The sequence below is a fragment of the Leptosomus discolor genome, chromosome 4 (genome assembly GCF_034619465.1).
Source record: "Leptosomus discolor isolate bLepDis1 chromosome 4, bLepDis1.hap2, whole genome shotgun sequence".
Classification (NCBI taxonomy): Eukaryota; Metazoa; Chordata; class Aves; order Leptosomiformes; family Leptosomidae; genus Leptosomus; species Leptosomus discolor.
In genome coordinates, this window is record NC_141394.1 from 8,799,583 (window position 1) to 8,815,139 (window position 15,557).

General features: G+C 40.2%; 1 protein-coding gene across 1 annotated transcript in view; it reads left to right on the forward strand.

The window, feature by feature from the left end:
• Nucleotides 1-351: 351 nt before the first annotated feature.
• The window catches only part of LOC104350435 (N-heparan sulfate sulfotransferase 4), an 83,343-nt gene continuing 68,137 nt past the window's right edge, over nucleotides 352-15,557 (forward strand). Inside the window, exon 1 of the mRNA XM_086463968.1 lies at nucleotides 352-1,332. Coding sequence (XP_086320094.1) covers nucleotides 352-1,332 — 981 coding nt within the window. The remainder of the gene's footprint in view (nucleotides 1,333-15,557) is intronic.

The following is a 15,557-nucleotide window of genomic DNA, read 5'->3' on the forward strand; positions in this document are numbered from 1 at the left end:
TACCAGTATCAATCACTGTCTTTATTAACATGCATCTTTAATTGCTTTATAGATTTTATTTTATTTACTCTTTTACTTCTTGTTGCAGATAATGTTAAGAGTCCTCTTCATTGATTATTGGCAGCTGCTGCATTCTGAGAAAACTTCTTTCAATTTAGCTTTCCAGATCCTTTGACTTCTCGCTCCAACAGCTTTATAACCTCCCTGGCAGCTTCATAAATGCACTGCAATGGTCACATGAACGTCTTGGGAGAGGAATCGGCACCTCTGCATCTCCTCATTCCTATGGCGCTTTAGGAAGAGAGAACGAAAAAGCAGCAAGTCCAATAGAAGTTGGAAGTCCTGCGAAAGATGAATCTAATTGTGAAGCTCCGCAGAAGTTTCAGAACGCTGGTCATTCTCCTGGCGACCTTCTGCTTGGCAAGCATTGTCATTTCTGCCTATTACCTCTACACTGGCTACAAGCAGGAAATGGCCCTTGTGGAAACCACCGGAGAGGCGGAGTGCGAAGACCTCAAGATTCTACCATACAGGTCCGTCGAGCTGAAAACGGCGAAGCCGATTGATCCATCCAAAACTGATCCCACTGTCCTCCTGTTTGTGGAAAGCCAGTACTCCCAGCTGGGGCAAGACATCATAGCCATCCTCGAGTCCAGCAGATTTCAGTACCACATGGTCATCGCGCCAGCTAAGGGGGATATTCCCCCTCTCACAGACAATGGAAAAGGCAAATACGCAATTGTTATCTATGAGAATATTTTAAAGTATGTATCCATGGACTCGTGGAATAGAGAGCTTCTGGAGAAATACTGTGTGGAATACAGTGTTAGCATAATTGGTTTTCATAAAGCCAACGAGAACAGCTCCCCAAGTACAAAACTAAAAGGGTTGCCATTACAACTTTATAATAACGTAGCCCTCAAAGACTGTGTGGTAAACCCTCAGTCTCCCCTGCTGCGCATTACCAAAGCGCCAAGGGTTGAGAAAGGTCCACTGCCCGGCGAAGACTGGACAGTTTTCCAGTTTAACCATTCCACTTATCAACCCGTGCTTTTAACTGAACTGCAAACCTCCAGACCGCCCCCCGCGGCATTGCCAGAGGCCGCTCTGTATGCAACCGTCATCCAAGACTTGGGGCTTCACGATGGGATCCAAAGAGTCCTTTTTGGAAACAACCTGACCTTCTGGTTGCACAAACTGATCTTTATTGATGCCATCTCTTTCCTGTCGGGGAAGAGGCTCACACTGTCCTTGGATAGGTACATCCTGGTTGACATAGATGACATCTTCGTTGGGAAGGAGGGAACAAGGATGAACATCAATGATGTGAAGGTAAGGCAAGAATGGGGGATACCATCCCAGATATATGTATGTGCAAATGGGTGTTTAAACAGACAAAGCTTGAAAAAGCGGGGAAGCTGATTCCTAGCAAAGGCTGAAAGTGCACAAGTGTAGCTAGCAGATACAGAAGCCATAACCTGAGATTAAGAGTCTGTTTACCCACATACATGCAGAGATGCACTCGTGTATGTGTACAGGTGTTGATGCATAGAGATGGTCTCATACAGCAGTGCAGATACTGGCTGCCTCTTGCTTATATAGGTTCTGTTCAAGGGCTTCGCCCAGAGCACCTGGATAATGAAGGAGATTTTTTATACCTCCCGTAACAGAGGTCTTTCTTTAAACTAAATAAAAGGACCTCTGTTTCTGGAGCAAGTTCGCTGTGGAGGTATCTGAATTTTTAGATAACAACATGTGTTTTACACTGCATTAATTTGCTTTTCCCCGTACACACACAGATATGCACATGGATGTATGTGGCATATATATAATACCATTTATAGGCATTTTCTGTATTTTTTCTTTCACTATTTCTGAAAAGTAGACCAAACAATATAAGATGTTGCCTTTTTAAATCTTGCATAAAAGTGACTATATTTAAAAAGAAAGAAAAAGAGCAAAAGGAAAAAAAGCCTGAAAAAAGTTAGTCACATTTTGACATCCAAGAATTAGCAAGATAATTTTTATTAGCAGACTAGCAAGTTACCAGTGACAGAATAGAAGCGTAGCCCACACTTTAGCAAACGACATAACCATCTGATATGGTAAAAAGCCCACAGACTATTCTTCAGGGGCTCTTTTAAACTTATTTTCACAGTCTGTAGTATCCAGGGACACCATTAGAATTGTTCAGAGTAATTTTCAAATATGTGTGCAACTTGGAAAGAATAGACAGATCTCAATAGCATGACAGTTATTTCCTTGCCATTTTCCACACGTGGGAATTGTCATATTCAGAGATTAATTGAAGTTCCTAAGCATGCAATATTGCATTCTCGAGCCTTTATTCTAGAGGGTTTTTTCCTGTCAATACCTCAATGCTTTAATGAACAATAAGCAAGCCTTTTGCTTTTAAACACACATTTCCATGTGGTTTCTTAGTTCTCATTTCTGTTTCTACAACTTCTATATTCACCTGCCTCCTCATTCAGATCATTAAGAGAGGTATCAAAATACCCAGCAAAAGCAGTAGTCTCATATACAATTAGAACAATTTTGCACATCAGAACAGTTTGGGTAATTCTATTAGCCAAACCAGGCGTATGAAAGCTCATCAGCTCTGATTTCTAGCACCAGGCACTTCAAGTGCCTGGTGTCTTGAGATCTGAGCACTGTGCTCAGTGATAAGTGCTCTCTCTCCGGAAATATATGGTAAAATGCTCTGAGAAAGGGCTTGTATACAAGAGGAAATTAACTGAAAAGGCAATTGTGGAACAAGTTTTTCAGCAATAGCTTTCCGCCTGCACATTTTTGAAAGTGTCTTTTTCTGATGTGGTTTGCTCCACTAAGGAAGTCTATTATTCTACAGTGGTTAAAGAGCCCCTATTACTATAAGAAGAGCATCTACACAGAGTCACTTGGAAATTCAAATCATACTTTTGATGGGAGTAATCTCACTAGGCAGAAAAAAAACCCAAGTCACCTCTTTTATTCTCCAGCAATCGACATTACTAAGCAAACCTTTCCACCTGTGCCTGGCAGAGCAGCCACGCTTCACTGCTCATTATAGGAGACACGACAGAAAACTCCAGATCCAGGGGCTTGAGTAGGAGCTGGATGGCTGAACAGTAGCTGTTAAAACCCTTCAGCATCACTCATGTGCTCCACACATCTACCCATCTGAAAACTGAGCAGTCCACACTGCTGAATATCTTGCAAATAACAAGAGAAAGCATGTGCTAGGATTCAGACTTTTTTTTGAAATTATTTTTTTAAAGCAATATCTGTGAGTCTTCTTTTCATGGACTGTGCTTGAGTCAAGGTACATGAAGGGAAGCTTTCATTCTTCCCCCATTTCTCTACTCTGCAACTTGACCATCCATTGATATTCTGTCCTTGACAGCCTGGGTTTCATTTCAAATCAGTTACCCAGTTCCTCAGGGGATTTCACAAATACTTGCTAGACAAATCCGTCCATTCTTGTAGACTGGACATTCCCAGAATACATGAACATTCAAAACAGGATGCTTGCTAATGAACAGAACACTGAAATCAGACTGTACTTCGGTTAGTTTACAGTAAAGGATAATTACAGCTGGTGAGAAAACAATCTCCCAAGTCACTTGGGGAAGGAGGCAATTAAGAACCAGTGGGCCTGCCTTTATCCCTTAAGGCAGAGCAGCTTCTTTGCTTGAAAGGCAGAAATAGCAAAGGGAGACAATATTAAAGAGGCTGATTTTAAGTGATGTCAAAGCATTACCACGCATTTTGAAGCGGCTGCTGTGGCCAGCTGCTCAGTGGCCAGTTGTGTTCCCACAGCAGGTGAGCGGCTGTTTCTGACACATGAGATTTAGGGACAGGTTCTGCTTATCCTGTAAGAAGGGTGGAAGTGTGAATGGCTCTGGTGGCTAGAGGGAGTAGCACAGGCTCTGTATGTTGTTCAACAAGAATGTGGCAGAATTTGGACCATCTCCTTTCTTTCCTGAACTGCATATTACAGGTGTATTTAGCACAAAACCAAACAAATAAACAAACAAAAAACCCCAAACATAAACCCACCCACAGTCCGCATTTGTAATGTCATGCGCCTCAAAACTCATTTCATCCTGTCCCTTGCAATGCAAATTTAAAACATTAGCATCACCAATATGAAAGAAAATATTTTTTATTTATACAGTGCTTTCAAAATCTAAACAAAACAAGAGAACCATTTAAAGCGCTGCTTGTAATGAAACAGTTTCTCAACACAGTACAATCCACTGCATTATGCCTCATCACTACTTCTCCAGTTCCTCCAGTTCTTAGCATTTGTTACGGCACATTTGTTTGATAACTTTGCAGAGTTACACGGACTCTCCGCTGGGCTCTCCTCAGGTGCCACGCACACCCACTTCCCTTGGGAATGCTTTCACACACGGCAGATTCCCAGGTGCATGCAAGAAAACTGCAAATGAACAGTTACACACCTCCTAAACTGTATGACAAATACAACTAAGCAACACTCTGTTCAACCTCTTAGGCATTTACTTCTGGTGACTAAATGTATAACAACGGCCAACCCAAAGGGCACACAATTAGAAATTAGCCTTCTGATAACAGTATTTGTATGTAACATTCAAAAGACAAGTAACATTGTTCTTGCCTAATTACTTCTTGCAACTCAAATGTTTCTATCCCCTCACAAAGCCATTTCTCAATTAGGTGCTTGAGGGATATATATTTTTTTTTTTAATTATTTTTTTTTTTTTATAAAGGGTGGCATCAGCTAGAGAAAATGAGATTAGAGAACAGAGATATTATGAGCTCTGTTTACCACAAAAGATCTCCTAGTCCCTTGTATTACAGAATTTGTGCAAGGTCATATCTGGCTAAGTAATTAAACAGGAACTCAGCAGAGCCACAGAAAGCTATTTTCCCAAGCTTTGCGGAGATCTATCTTGAGCCTAGCAAGCCTCTGCAAACGAATTTCTCCCTTTCCCTCCTACCAATATATTAGCTCACCGCTTGATTGTAGAAAGCAAAAGACTCAAGAATTCACCAGCTGATTTGCAGAATTACCTAACTGGTGTATTTGCAAATTATATTGGTTCCCAACCCCTCCCCCCCCCCCCCACACCCCCCCCCCCCGGCCCCATCCAGGGTAACTGATATCAATGATTTAGCAAAAAAACCCCTAGAAACACCCAGTTATGCTGTGTCTGAGATTGCCATACAGAAAGAACACAAAGCTTTTACCTTTAAACTTTCATTTTAACTGAGCACAAACTGAGCTGCGTTACCCAAACAGGCAGTAAGAACTTGCCAAAGTCTATCTTTTCTTTGTCTCCATAGTATGAGCTAGTACAATATTTACTTACCCAGGAAGAGCTCAATGCAGCGACCAGGGCTTTTTCAACACCTTTCATAAATACACTTTCTATTGTTAACTCAAAAAACCCTGCAAGATTGCAGTACAAGAGGAGGTTCTTACTCTTTAATAAATAAAAAATAAAATAAAACAAAACAAAAAGCATCGGCCTTTCACTTTCTACCCTTCTTTTAACTCTAGGACTTGCACTGCAGCACAGCTTCCCTTCTATAGCCTTCTTCCAGGTGGACACTCTCAGGAGCCACCTGCTTCCCTCTCTTCACCCACTCTCCTGCTGAAGCTGATAAGAGAAATTGCTGGTCCCAGCACCATCGTATCACAAAGCCCCTTTCTCTAAAAGCTACACTTCCCTTTTATGTATTCCCCCCTAATTGCTGCCATAAGGGCTTTCTGAGATACTAGAAAATAATGGAGCAATGCTTGGAAATGTCCTTTGTGTTACTGTTGACTGCAGTCCCTCCTTCTCCTTGCAGCACCAAACAGCCCATCTGCATTCCCCCACTTTCTTCCACTTTAAGCTTCAGTCCACTTACTTCAGTGCAAATAAGAATTACATTAATCTTTGACACCTCCTCACTTCCACATGTCTGCACTTTGTCTTTGACCTTCACCATCATTAAAACGCTTTGAACACTTAAAGGCTGTGACTTCTTGCTCGTTCTAGTATTTTAAAGACAAGAATTCATGTTGAAGTTGCATCTTTTCTGATAATGCCAAATTAAAGAGTACTGGCTCAGCAGGAGGCTGAGCTCAATAACGGAATCTCTCCAGCATATGATTTTTCTGATCTTTCTGCAAGGAGAATTGCTTTCAGGCGGAATAATTAGAAATGTCTGGGCCACATCACCAGGCACTGCCAGAACGATAGTCAGCACAAAGCTGCAGGTGGGCCCAGGGTCGGTAAAGCTCTCTGTGCAAACCCTCCTCCCTGTCCAAGCAAAGTCTAATTCCCTTTGAAAGAAGGAATTTATTAAACTGTTGTAGACCAATGCTTATTCCTACTTCACTTCTTCTGGGCTGCCTTACCTCTCATGCTGGCTGGAGTTGGTGGTACGGACCCAAGGCGGGCACGTGGATGAGGAAGATTTTGTCTATTTAACAAGACAAGAACGCCTTTCTGCATTCCTTTGCAGAATTTGGCATCTCATATCACAGAATATGCCGAGCTTTCTGTAGAGATTTGCCAGCAGTGGTCAAGAGCAGAATTAAGAGCCAAGAAGGATTATAATGGATGCTTGGATTTCTAACTCAGGTTTCTGAAGAGTTTCTCTGGATGTTCTACTCTCTTGTACCCATCCTATACTAACACCCAATTGCAGGGAAGGTTATGATGGAAGTTGCAGCAGCCCAATGCGTCAGTCTGCATCCAGTTACCACCAAATGTACTCAATATCAATCCCCCAAACCCCCAGTGCTTGAGCAAAATTTGAAACTCCTGATGCTATAAACAGGCACTAGAAACAAATCTTTTTTTATTGTTCATTCACCTGCTGCTTTTTCCTTCAGCAGAAGCTGCAAATAGCAATTGCTTCCTTGCCAATAATGTGAGACACAATAGTCATCCCTATAGTCTTTTAATAATAATAAACTCCTGCCAGTAAAGTACCCACACCAATGGACAATACAGGGAGAAACTAAAAACAGAAGATGTACGAGCATAGGAAGCTAGAGGAGACAGCCAAGCATTAGTCATTATAGGCTGTGGTGCCCTTATGTCACCTTTTAAAGCACTTGAGAGTGGCTGTGAAGAACACAATGAAGTGAAGTTCTGGAGTTCCCACTTTTGGATGGTCTTAAAGACTTTAAAAATGAATTTAAAAGGCTGCTTCGAAGGCATTATGAGAAAATTTAATAATCAGACAATCTTTTTAAAAACAGGAGTGTCTCTTCCATTCTGCTGCAGCAGAGATGACAGCTCATTCAATATTTTCCTTGTTCAGGTCTCTTGAATCACCCAATTCTTTCTGCAATAATTTGCATATTGGATACTGCTCAGGCACCTTGTTAAGGTACATCACACAAAACGTTTCATCCTTTTTTTGTTTCAGTAAAGCCTTTTCTTTCATTCAGAATTTCAGCACTGTTGTAGTTTAAAAACACAATTCCTTTGCCACCAGCAAAACATTTTGTTTTCTGCTTGGCAGCCTGGCAGATTGACTGTCTATCTGGGTACCCTGCCTGAATTATAGTACATTTGGGGTTCTCTCATCTCAGCTCTCCCACTGAAGGTATTGTAGGTCTTAACAGTGTTTTATACAGTCTTGCCAGAAAACAAATTCTGATGGTTCTGATGGTTCTAGCTCTCTCATTTCATTGGTTTAGACAATTATGTACCTTCCACGTGCCCCACACATTAAAAGGGTACCTCTAACACATGGTCTAAGCAAGATTTTCCTGAAAGTTTGAAAACTCACTCAGTGTTCTCCTGTCCCAGAAGGCACTCTGGGTTTTTGTCTGCAGGGTTACAAGACTCCAAGCAGTGCAATTTCATATTGTTTGTATAAGCACCACAGAATTATCACAAATCTGAATGTTGGAGTTTTTTGCAACAAAAAAGGTTTAATCTTTCACAAAGTAAGCGAATAAATTAAAAAAGCAGAGAAAAATTATCCTTCATTCTTCCAGCTTTTTAACTATCTGTAAGAACTCGATAGAACTTAATTTTGAAAAAGATTAACAATTCTGAAATTTTAAAAAACAGCATAGTATCTTGTAAAATATAGAAAGTGCAGGCTTTTTTAGTTACTGGACTAATTCAGAAATATCTAGTGCTCACAGCCTGTGCTCAGCATCACTGTCTGAGCTTCCACTAATTTCCTGGATTTGTACTGGGATTTCTCAAATCCCTTGTCCAAAATAATTCTGAAGTGACAGGTGGTATCATACATGGTACATGTATAATTTAGCTTAATTTAATTTCATTTAAATAATTTTCATAACATTTAGGGAATCCATAGAAGCCAAAAACCCTGGCTACTTTATATATGTCTCTCAAGAGGCCTACATTAACCTGGGTTTTAAACCAATGTCTGTTAGTTAAAAAGGAGCAAGAACAATTGCTTCCTGTATAGCAAAATGACTGCCTATGAAATGATCAAATACCTTTCTAGAAAAGCTAGTCAATGTAGACTTAATAGTAGTCATGATTATTGCCTTAAAAGCACTTAATACAGCAATAAACACATTATCATGGATGGCATACGTAAAGCAGCTACTTTAGTAGCAGTGTTACTCACGCAACTTTAGATGTGCCTTTGTCATCCAAATGTGAGCAGAAGAAACAACCTTAGGGCAAAAGCTCAATTTAGTATCATTAGCGTTATTCAAATGATTTGAACATGGCAATGCTCAGAAAAAGGATGAATAGATGGAAGGATGGACAAACAGATGAGACAATAGAGAAAACCTCAAAGAGGAAAGAACAACTTTGAAACTTCAAATCTTTAGCAGTGGTATTTTCTGCCCATCTCTGTGTAGTATGAAAATAAATCTTTGTCTATGCCTGGTTTCAAATTCTTAGGCAGATCTGTCTATCCATCTATACATACATCTATATACACGTACATTCACACAAATTAAATCTCATGATCTTATTTGTCTCTTCTATGAATTTGGCCATAGATCCCTTCAACTAATACTTTTACTTCTAAGGTTATACATCTCCACCTGTCTTCTTTCTATACAGGCAGAATAACGTACAGACTTTTAGGTAAGAGTTACCAAATTCCAGTTTACACAGAATAAGAGTCTAGCAAGAACTGCCCCTTAAACACTGGGCTCAGTGTGTCCTTCTAAAGCACAAAATTACTTTCTAGTAGATGGATGCTGTCTATTAATTATCATTCCTGAAAGTAAACATCATATGCCAGCATATGAAACTTCAAAACTAGTAAACTGTAAGCAGGTTACGATATCAGATACTAGGGTAACCTTCAAGCTGAACCTCCTGGTTTATTTCAGAAAAAAAACGCCCTTGGTCAAAACCTAGGCCGTGACCATCGCCTCTAGTGAGCTGTGCATTCATCTATGGCAAGATTTAGGCTTCCCTCAAAGGGCTGGACAATTTTCATAAGGGTTTCCTTTTCCTCTGGGCATATACAGAGTCCAAATACTTTTACAGAGACATAAGAACAAACGACCTTCTGACTCCATCGTTCAAAGTGAGTCATGCATAGCGTGGAATAGTAGAATGAGTCATATATTGCTTTCAGCAGAGTTTGTCGGAGCATAGTGCTTTGAATACAAACACATTGATCCATCTGGAGAAATTCTCTTCACAAGAAACTATTTTATTTTGTATGGTCTGTGTGTAGCTACTTTAATAAATAAACAAAAATGAATGATTTCATTGAATATTTGAAATTGTGGCAGTCTGATGTAGTTATTTCACTGCTGAAGGGGATGTCTGTGCATCAGAGAGTTTCTTGGGGTTTTTTTGCAATGCTCATAAACACACACAAAGAATCAAATTTGATGAGAAAATCATTCTGCCTTCTGTATTTATGTCACCAGATAATATTCTGGTGACTGGCCAAGCAAAAGAAGATAAAATCATGCAAAGCATCCAGGGTTTGCTCTGAAAAGACGAGCTGTAATAAAGCACCATATGACGCGTTCTGATTTTCCATCAGGTACCGAGTGGTTAGACCTGATGGTCAGTTTTTGACCTATGACCATTAGCATGGCTACTCTCCACCCCTTTGTGGAGACATAAATCAAGGCCCTCCCACTTAAAACCAAGAGCACCAACAGAAAGTGATGGGTAAACACTTCATTATTTGCTGGTGTTAATGGATCTCTCGTGAAAGGCTGGTAGATGCACCTACCATGGCGGCAATGCCAGGTCCTGTGAACAGGTACACGTTCGGGAGTCATGGGCACCGAATGCTGTCTATTAGTCTCTCGCTTTATACCAGACCCTGTGGCAATGCGGTATCTCTAGGGCTTTCAGAGGAATCAGATGGTTGACTTTCCAGATGCCAGTCTCCTGAATAAGGCTAACGTCTGTGCACACCAGGTTAGCGCTGCACCAGCAGTACTGAATGCTGATCCATCCACCTGTATGGTCAGGTTCCAGTACACATTATAGTTTCCACTGATCCTAGGGGGCGGGTTTTTGTCATTGCCAAGACAGATCGAACCAGAAATACGTGGGAGACGGCCTTGTTCTCCATTACCATGGCCCATGCTACAGGTGCATGCCACTGACAGTGTCCCAGGAGAGGCGGCCTGTTTGCTGTACTCAGAGAGCCCGGCAGTGCTTGCAGTCGGAAGTATAAAGCTCTTTTTCTATTGCCTCAGTTGTTTCTATACTAGGGTTAGTTGGGAATATTTATACCAAGACACACCACAGTGCTGAGGTTATTTGGGGCCAGCAGTTTGCAGCAGCACTGAAACTTCGCCCATGCTCACGTGAACTTACGAAATGGTCCCACCACAGTGCTGGGAAGTGACTGAAAAATCTTCCCCTTCCATAGACTCCCAGAGCCCCCTTCCTTAGGATCTTTATGAGGCCACTTTGGTTTTTTGCTGTGTGCTGCAGACATACCTGGAAGCACCTGCTGGGGGTCAGATGCTAACACATCTCAAATGCACCCCCCACACTTTGCTATACAGAGCACCCCGACTCCGTTTGCAAAGGTCACTGTTAGGTGCCCCGCTCCTTCGAACCCCCTCACAGAGAGACCCTCACTTCTTTCCTGTGTGTTAGCTGCCAGTAGAGATTACTCTTTCGCCAGGTCGGGAGAGCTCCTGTTTATTTACTGCCGCACACGTGCAAGCAGCAACAAGGTTCTCCAGAAAATCCCACTGCTTCTTCATTGCCAGTCTATTCTCAGTTTGGTAGCGGGATGCCAACATCAGGTTTAGCTTACCCTTCATTTTCATTTTGTGGTCTTTAATGTCTTATCCATACATTTATTAGCACTGCTATCTACACGTCCCTTTTAGGGCACCTGCTCTGAACGCACAGCGGTACCCTTTCCAAGTGAGGTACGCAGATGTAGCATAGCTTTTTATCCAGCTGCATTCATTTTCTGCAGTCAGCAAACTCAATTACTACATAAATACAGGAGGCGAGAGGAATAAAACTTTGTTCCTTATGGGGCAAATGCAGAAGGCAATGTTTCTACGGAAATTTTTGTAGAGATAAGAAGCCAAAATAATTTGAGGACTACTGCCCACAGAGCATCATCACCCACAGAGAGGAAGCCACACATTGCATTTTTATTTTGATGGCAATCTTTTATCCTGGGAACATTGTCCTAATGAAGTAATACTACTTCTTACATTTAGTCTTCTATCTGTGCCAGAATATGCTGTGGTCCTAAAATCAAGGTTTCTAATGGGTTGTAAGATTCAACTGCATAAGACCTTACAGTGTAAGTGTCTTTTCATTTATTAAAATCATATTTCTTTCACATTCTTGGTTTTACTATCGAATATGACATTGTAAGAAAACGTTGCTAGTTCTACAATACTTATAAAAATGATTTTTTTTCATTGCTATTAACTCATTTCTCAAAAAAAAGTACAAAAGAATGTTTTGGTCTCATGGGCAATTATAATAGAAGACTATATAGTGATTTAAACATGTCATTTCATGTGGAAAAAATGTCTAAATTTGTAATGGAGATATTAAATGTGATAGATTATAATTTCGATAGTTACAGTATTTTATATAGAATATTCTTATAAAAGTTAAGAATTTCTCTCAAGAAATGCCAGGATGAAGACAAAACTATTTTTTTAACCTTACTAGAATTTCATTTTCAAAAGCAACAAGAAAATGAAAGGATAAGTTATTCATAATTTCCTGCAAACCAGGGTATTAGTAAAAACACTCTGGAGCTTTCTGAACAGTGTTTTTTGTTCATCAGGATTTGATTTATTGCAACACATTGCATGTATTAAACCTTTCTGATTTAAAACTCTGACTAAAAGTCACACTAAAAAGAGTGACTTTGCCTGTTTAGAGCCCAGAGTTTGTCTTACCCAGGTCTGTTGTCCAGGTCCATGGAGCTCACAAGCATGGGCAGGTTAAAGTATATGTGGATACAATTGGGAAGGAAAGTACTTTCAACAAGTTGAAATTGCTGCAGTTGAGTGAAGATTTTTATTTTCCCTTAATTTGGTTTTTATGAGACAGGATCTCCTAAATCCTGGATTCCTTCCAAAAAATATTAAAAAATCTCCTTTTTTTGTTTAATTAACAGTAAGATTTACGACAAGCTCGAGAAGGTTAGAACAGCCTGTTCCTTTCTGAGGCTATTGAATTTGAGCGGTAAAGCCATTATCCCATCTCTGGCTCATTTTAGAAAAGCACAACCAGTGACGGGCTGTTTTAACTTTCACCCGAAAGAAACTGATGCCTGCCCATCCCCAACATGCTCTATTAGCAAAACATCACTTCAGTGTTAACCTCTGATAAGATGTTTTCTTGAGGAAATAAAGCCACAAATGACTTCCCCACTCCCACCCCTCACCCTCGTCCCCTCCTCTTCAGGAGCACAAATTATAAATACCATCTACCAAGCCATGACAGTGTCTCTAAATATCTACAAATCTTAGCTTTTCTACAGTTTTGTTCTTTCTTCGTATTACCAGCACTCTTTTAATCTGCTCTTCACGTTTTCATCCAGACAGCACCCAAACAGAAGTGGGATCTGTGGTGTGATATACACTCAGCTTCCCTAGCACATGACAACCACACTATTTTTAACACTTCTGATTGGAGAAGGCTGAAGTAGTTATCTGAGAGAGTTTAATTTTTTTAATTGATGTAGTCATTTAGTTGGCATTTTTGCTTTTATTTTTTTAAACATCACAAATTAAATATATTAAAACTAGTGCCTACTTCCCAATACTTTCTGACCAAGGTATGGTGAAATTGAAATTCAAAGAATTAGAGATTAGGATTTTAGTTTTCCTTCCTTCCAACTTGTTTAGCCATTTATCTTTGGACTAAATGAGTGAAAAATCCTTTCAAAATGTCAAAGTGGCAAGGCCGGGGAAAATGAAGCTTATATTCTTGTTACTTGATCAACTTGGACTGTTCCAGTGAAACAGTTTTCCAGGGCAAAATGTTGATTTATTAATGCAGAATGTTCCACTGGAATGTGATTTAAACAAAATTATGTTCTGCCAGCTCATCTGCTCTGGTAGGCTGAGAAGTGGACAGTTTTAAGAATATTAAAAAAATTCAAAAGAATCATAATTAAATGTAGCTCTGAAATGGCTGATCTTCCAGAAAGTAAAAAATGCAAATAATTCACACTCTGCTGAGAGACTTTTTAAATATGAGAATATCCCAGGAAATAGATATTTCAGGTTTTTACTGCCTCTTTATATTATGTAAAAGCCAGAACTATTAATGTAACTTTTACAGTATATAATAAATCCAAAATATCAACTTAAGCAATTTCTAAAAGTTGTCTCAATATTATACTTGAAGTGCCTTGATTGAATCAGATTGAATCAAAGTCATGGGCTTCGAGGACCCGTTTTTCACCCCAAAACATCAGACCCTCAAGTATAGGCTGTACAAAGAATGTTTGAATTCACATTTTTGACAGCATACCATATTTGCTTGCCTTCCCCAAAACCCATGAAATACTGCCTCTTAAAAGCGCCCGGGATTCTTGAAAGCACAAGTGCTTTTTTGGTTGAGGTCCAATTGTTTTAACAGCATAAATCTCAGTATAATTTTCCATTCCCTGGGTTTTTAAATTCCTCAGAAATCTGTAGCTCTGTACATTAGTCTGCTCATTGATAGTGTAGATACAAAGCCAAGATCAGGATCATTTTAGTTCGTAGAAGTTTTGATACTGATTTCAATATCAAGAGGGTTTGGCCTCAAAGATATTCTCTGCAAGAGCAGCTCTGACAGTGACCTCAGGGCTTTGGAGAGGAAGGAGGCCACAGCTGGCCACCTCTGGGGTGCCTGGGTGCTCCCCCCACCCCTTCTCCTATAGATAGGCCAGATCCACCACCTCTGCCTGGTTCATTGCTGTGAATGGGCGAGGAGGAGAGAAAGGCAAGAACTGGAGCTGGGAAGGGGCTTAGGATGCCACAGGCAGCAGGTTGTACCCGGGGAAAAGCAGCTTGGTGAAGAACAGAACACGGGAGAGAGGCTCAAGGGTTGAGGATCAAAGTGGACCCCGGACAAGGGCTAGGCTCTCTCTGCTTTCCAGTAATGTTCAGTCCCTAAGGACTATAAAGACTGAAGACCTCCTTTGTAATAATATTTACAGTAGGTTTTTCAACAAATTAGCACAGATGTTTGGAAATTAATTGAATATACATGGATAAATAAGCATTAATCTATATGTATCTATAATTAATAGAGACTAAATACTCTGTAATCTTATTTAGGAAATCTTTAATGGAGCTCCAGGCATAAGTGTGAACTGCTGAGGCTATGCTCTGCATGGTTAATAATAATAATGCATTTCTTTTTAAAAAAAGTAGGTTCAGCTGCAGAATGTGAATTTTTTAATAAAAGAGCTCTGCATGTGTCTTCCTAGTAACATATCCCAAGATTTATGTGCATCATAAACAAACATGTCTATGGTATTATAAAGTGTAATTCCACTGTATTTGTTATTAGGAAAGGGAATAAGGTTTCCCGTATGCTTTCACTATTATTTCTCTTCTAACTGGGAACAGGCTGCCAGTACATTATCAGGAAATAAAAGCTACCCGTCACTGGTGTAAATATTGCAAGGTGGGTGTTACAGAGCAGCTCTATGTTAAAGACCACAGGGGATTTACTCTCAGCCTTCAGGCAGCAGGTACATTTCAAAGCTCAGGAACAAGAGGCAAGGCCTCAGACTAGTGACGCCTTCTCATTTGTTTGCTTAATATAAGGAAACGAGTTGACAATACACACATTGATTTCAGGACTTTAGGATGGTACCGATGGGAGGTTTAGAAATATCTAAAGATCAGGATCTCAGCTGAGACTTGGGTGTAAAATTACCTACGCTCAACTTACCCTTTGTAAAGAATAAGAGGAAACTCCCTTCTCTTCCCTTGCACGTTGATAGCTGATACTACTGTGGACTAAGCCATAGGGAAAAAGAAATTGTCTTTAGTAAAGGGAGTTTATTACTCTTTTACCATCATTGTTATGGTTTCCGATGCGGGGCACAGCCAACAAGCCCCTATATACTGCACTGGGCATTCTTCA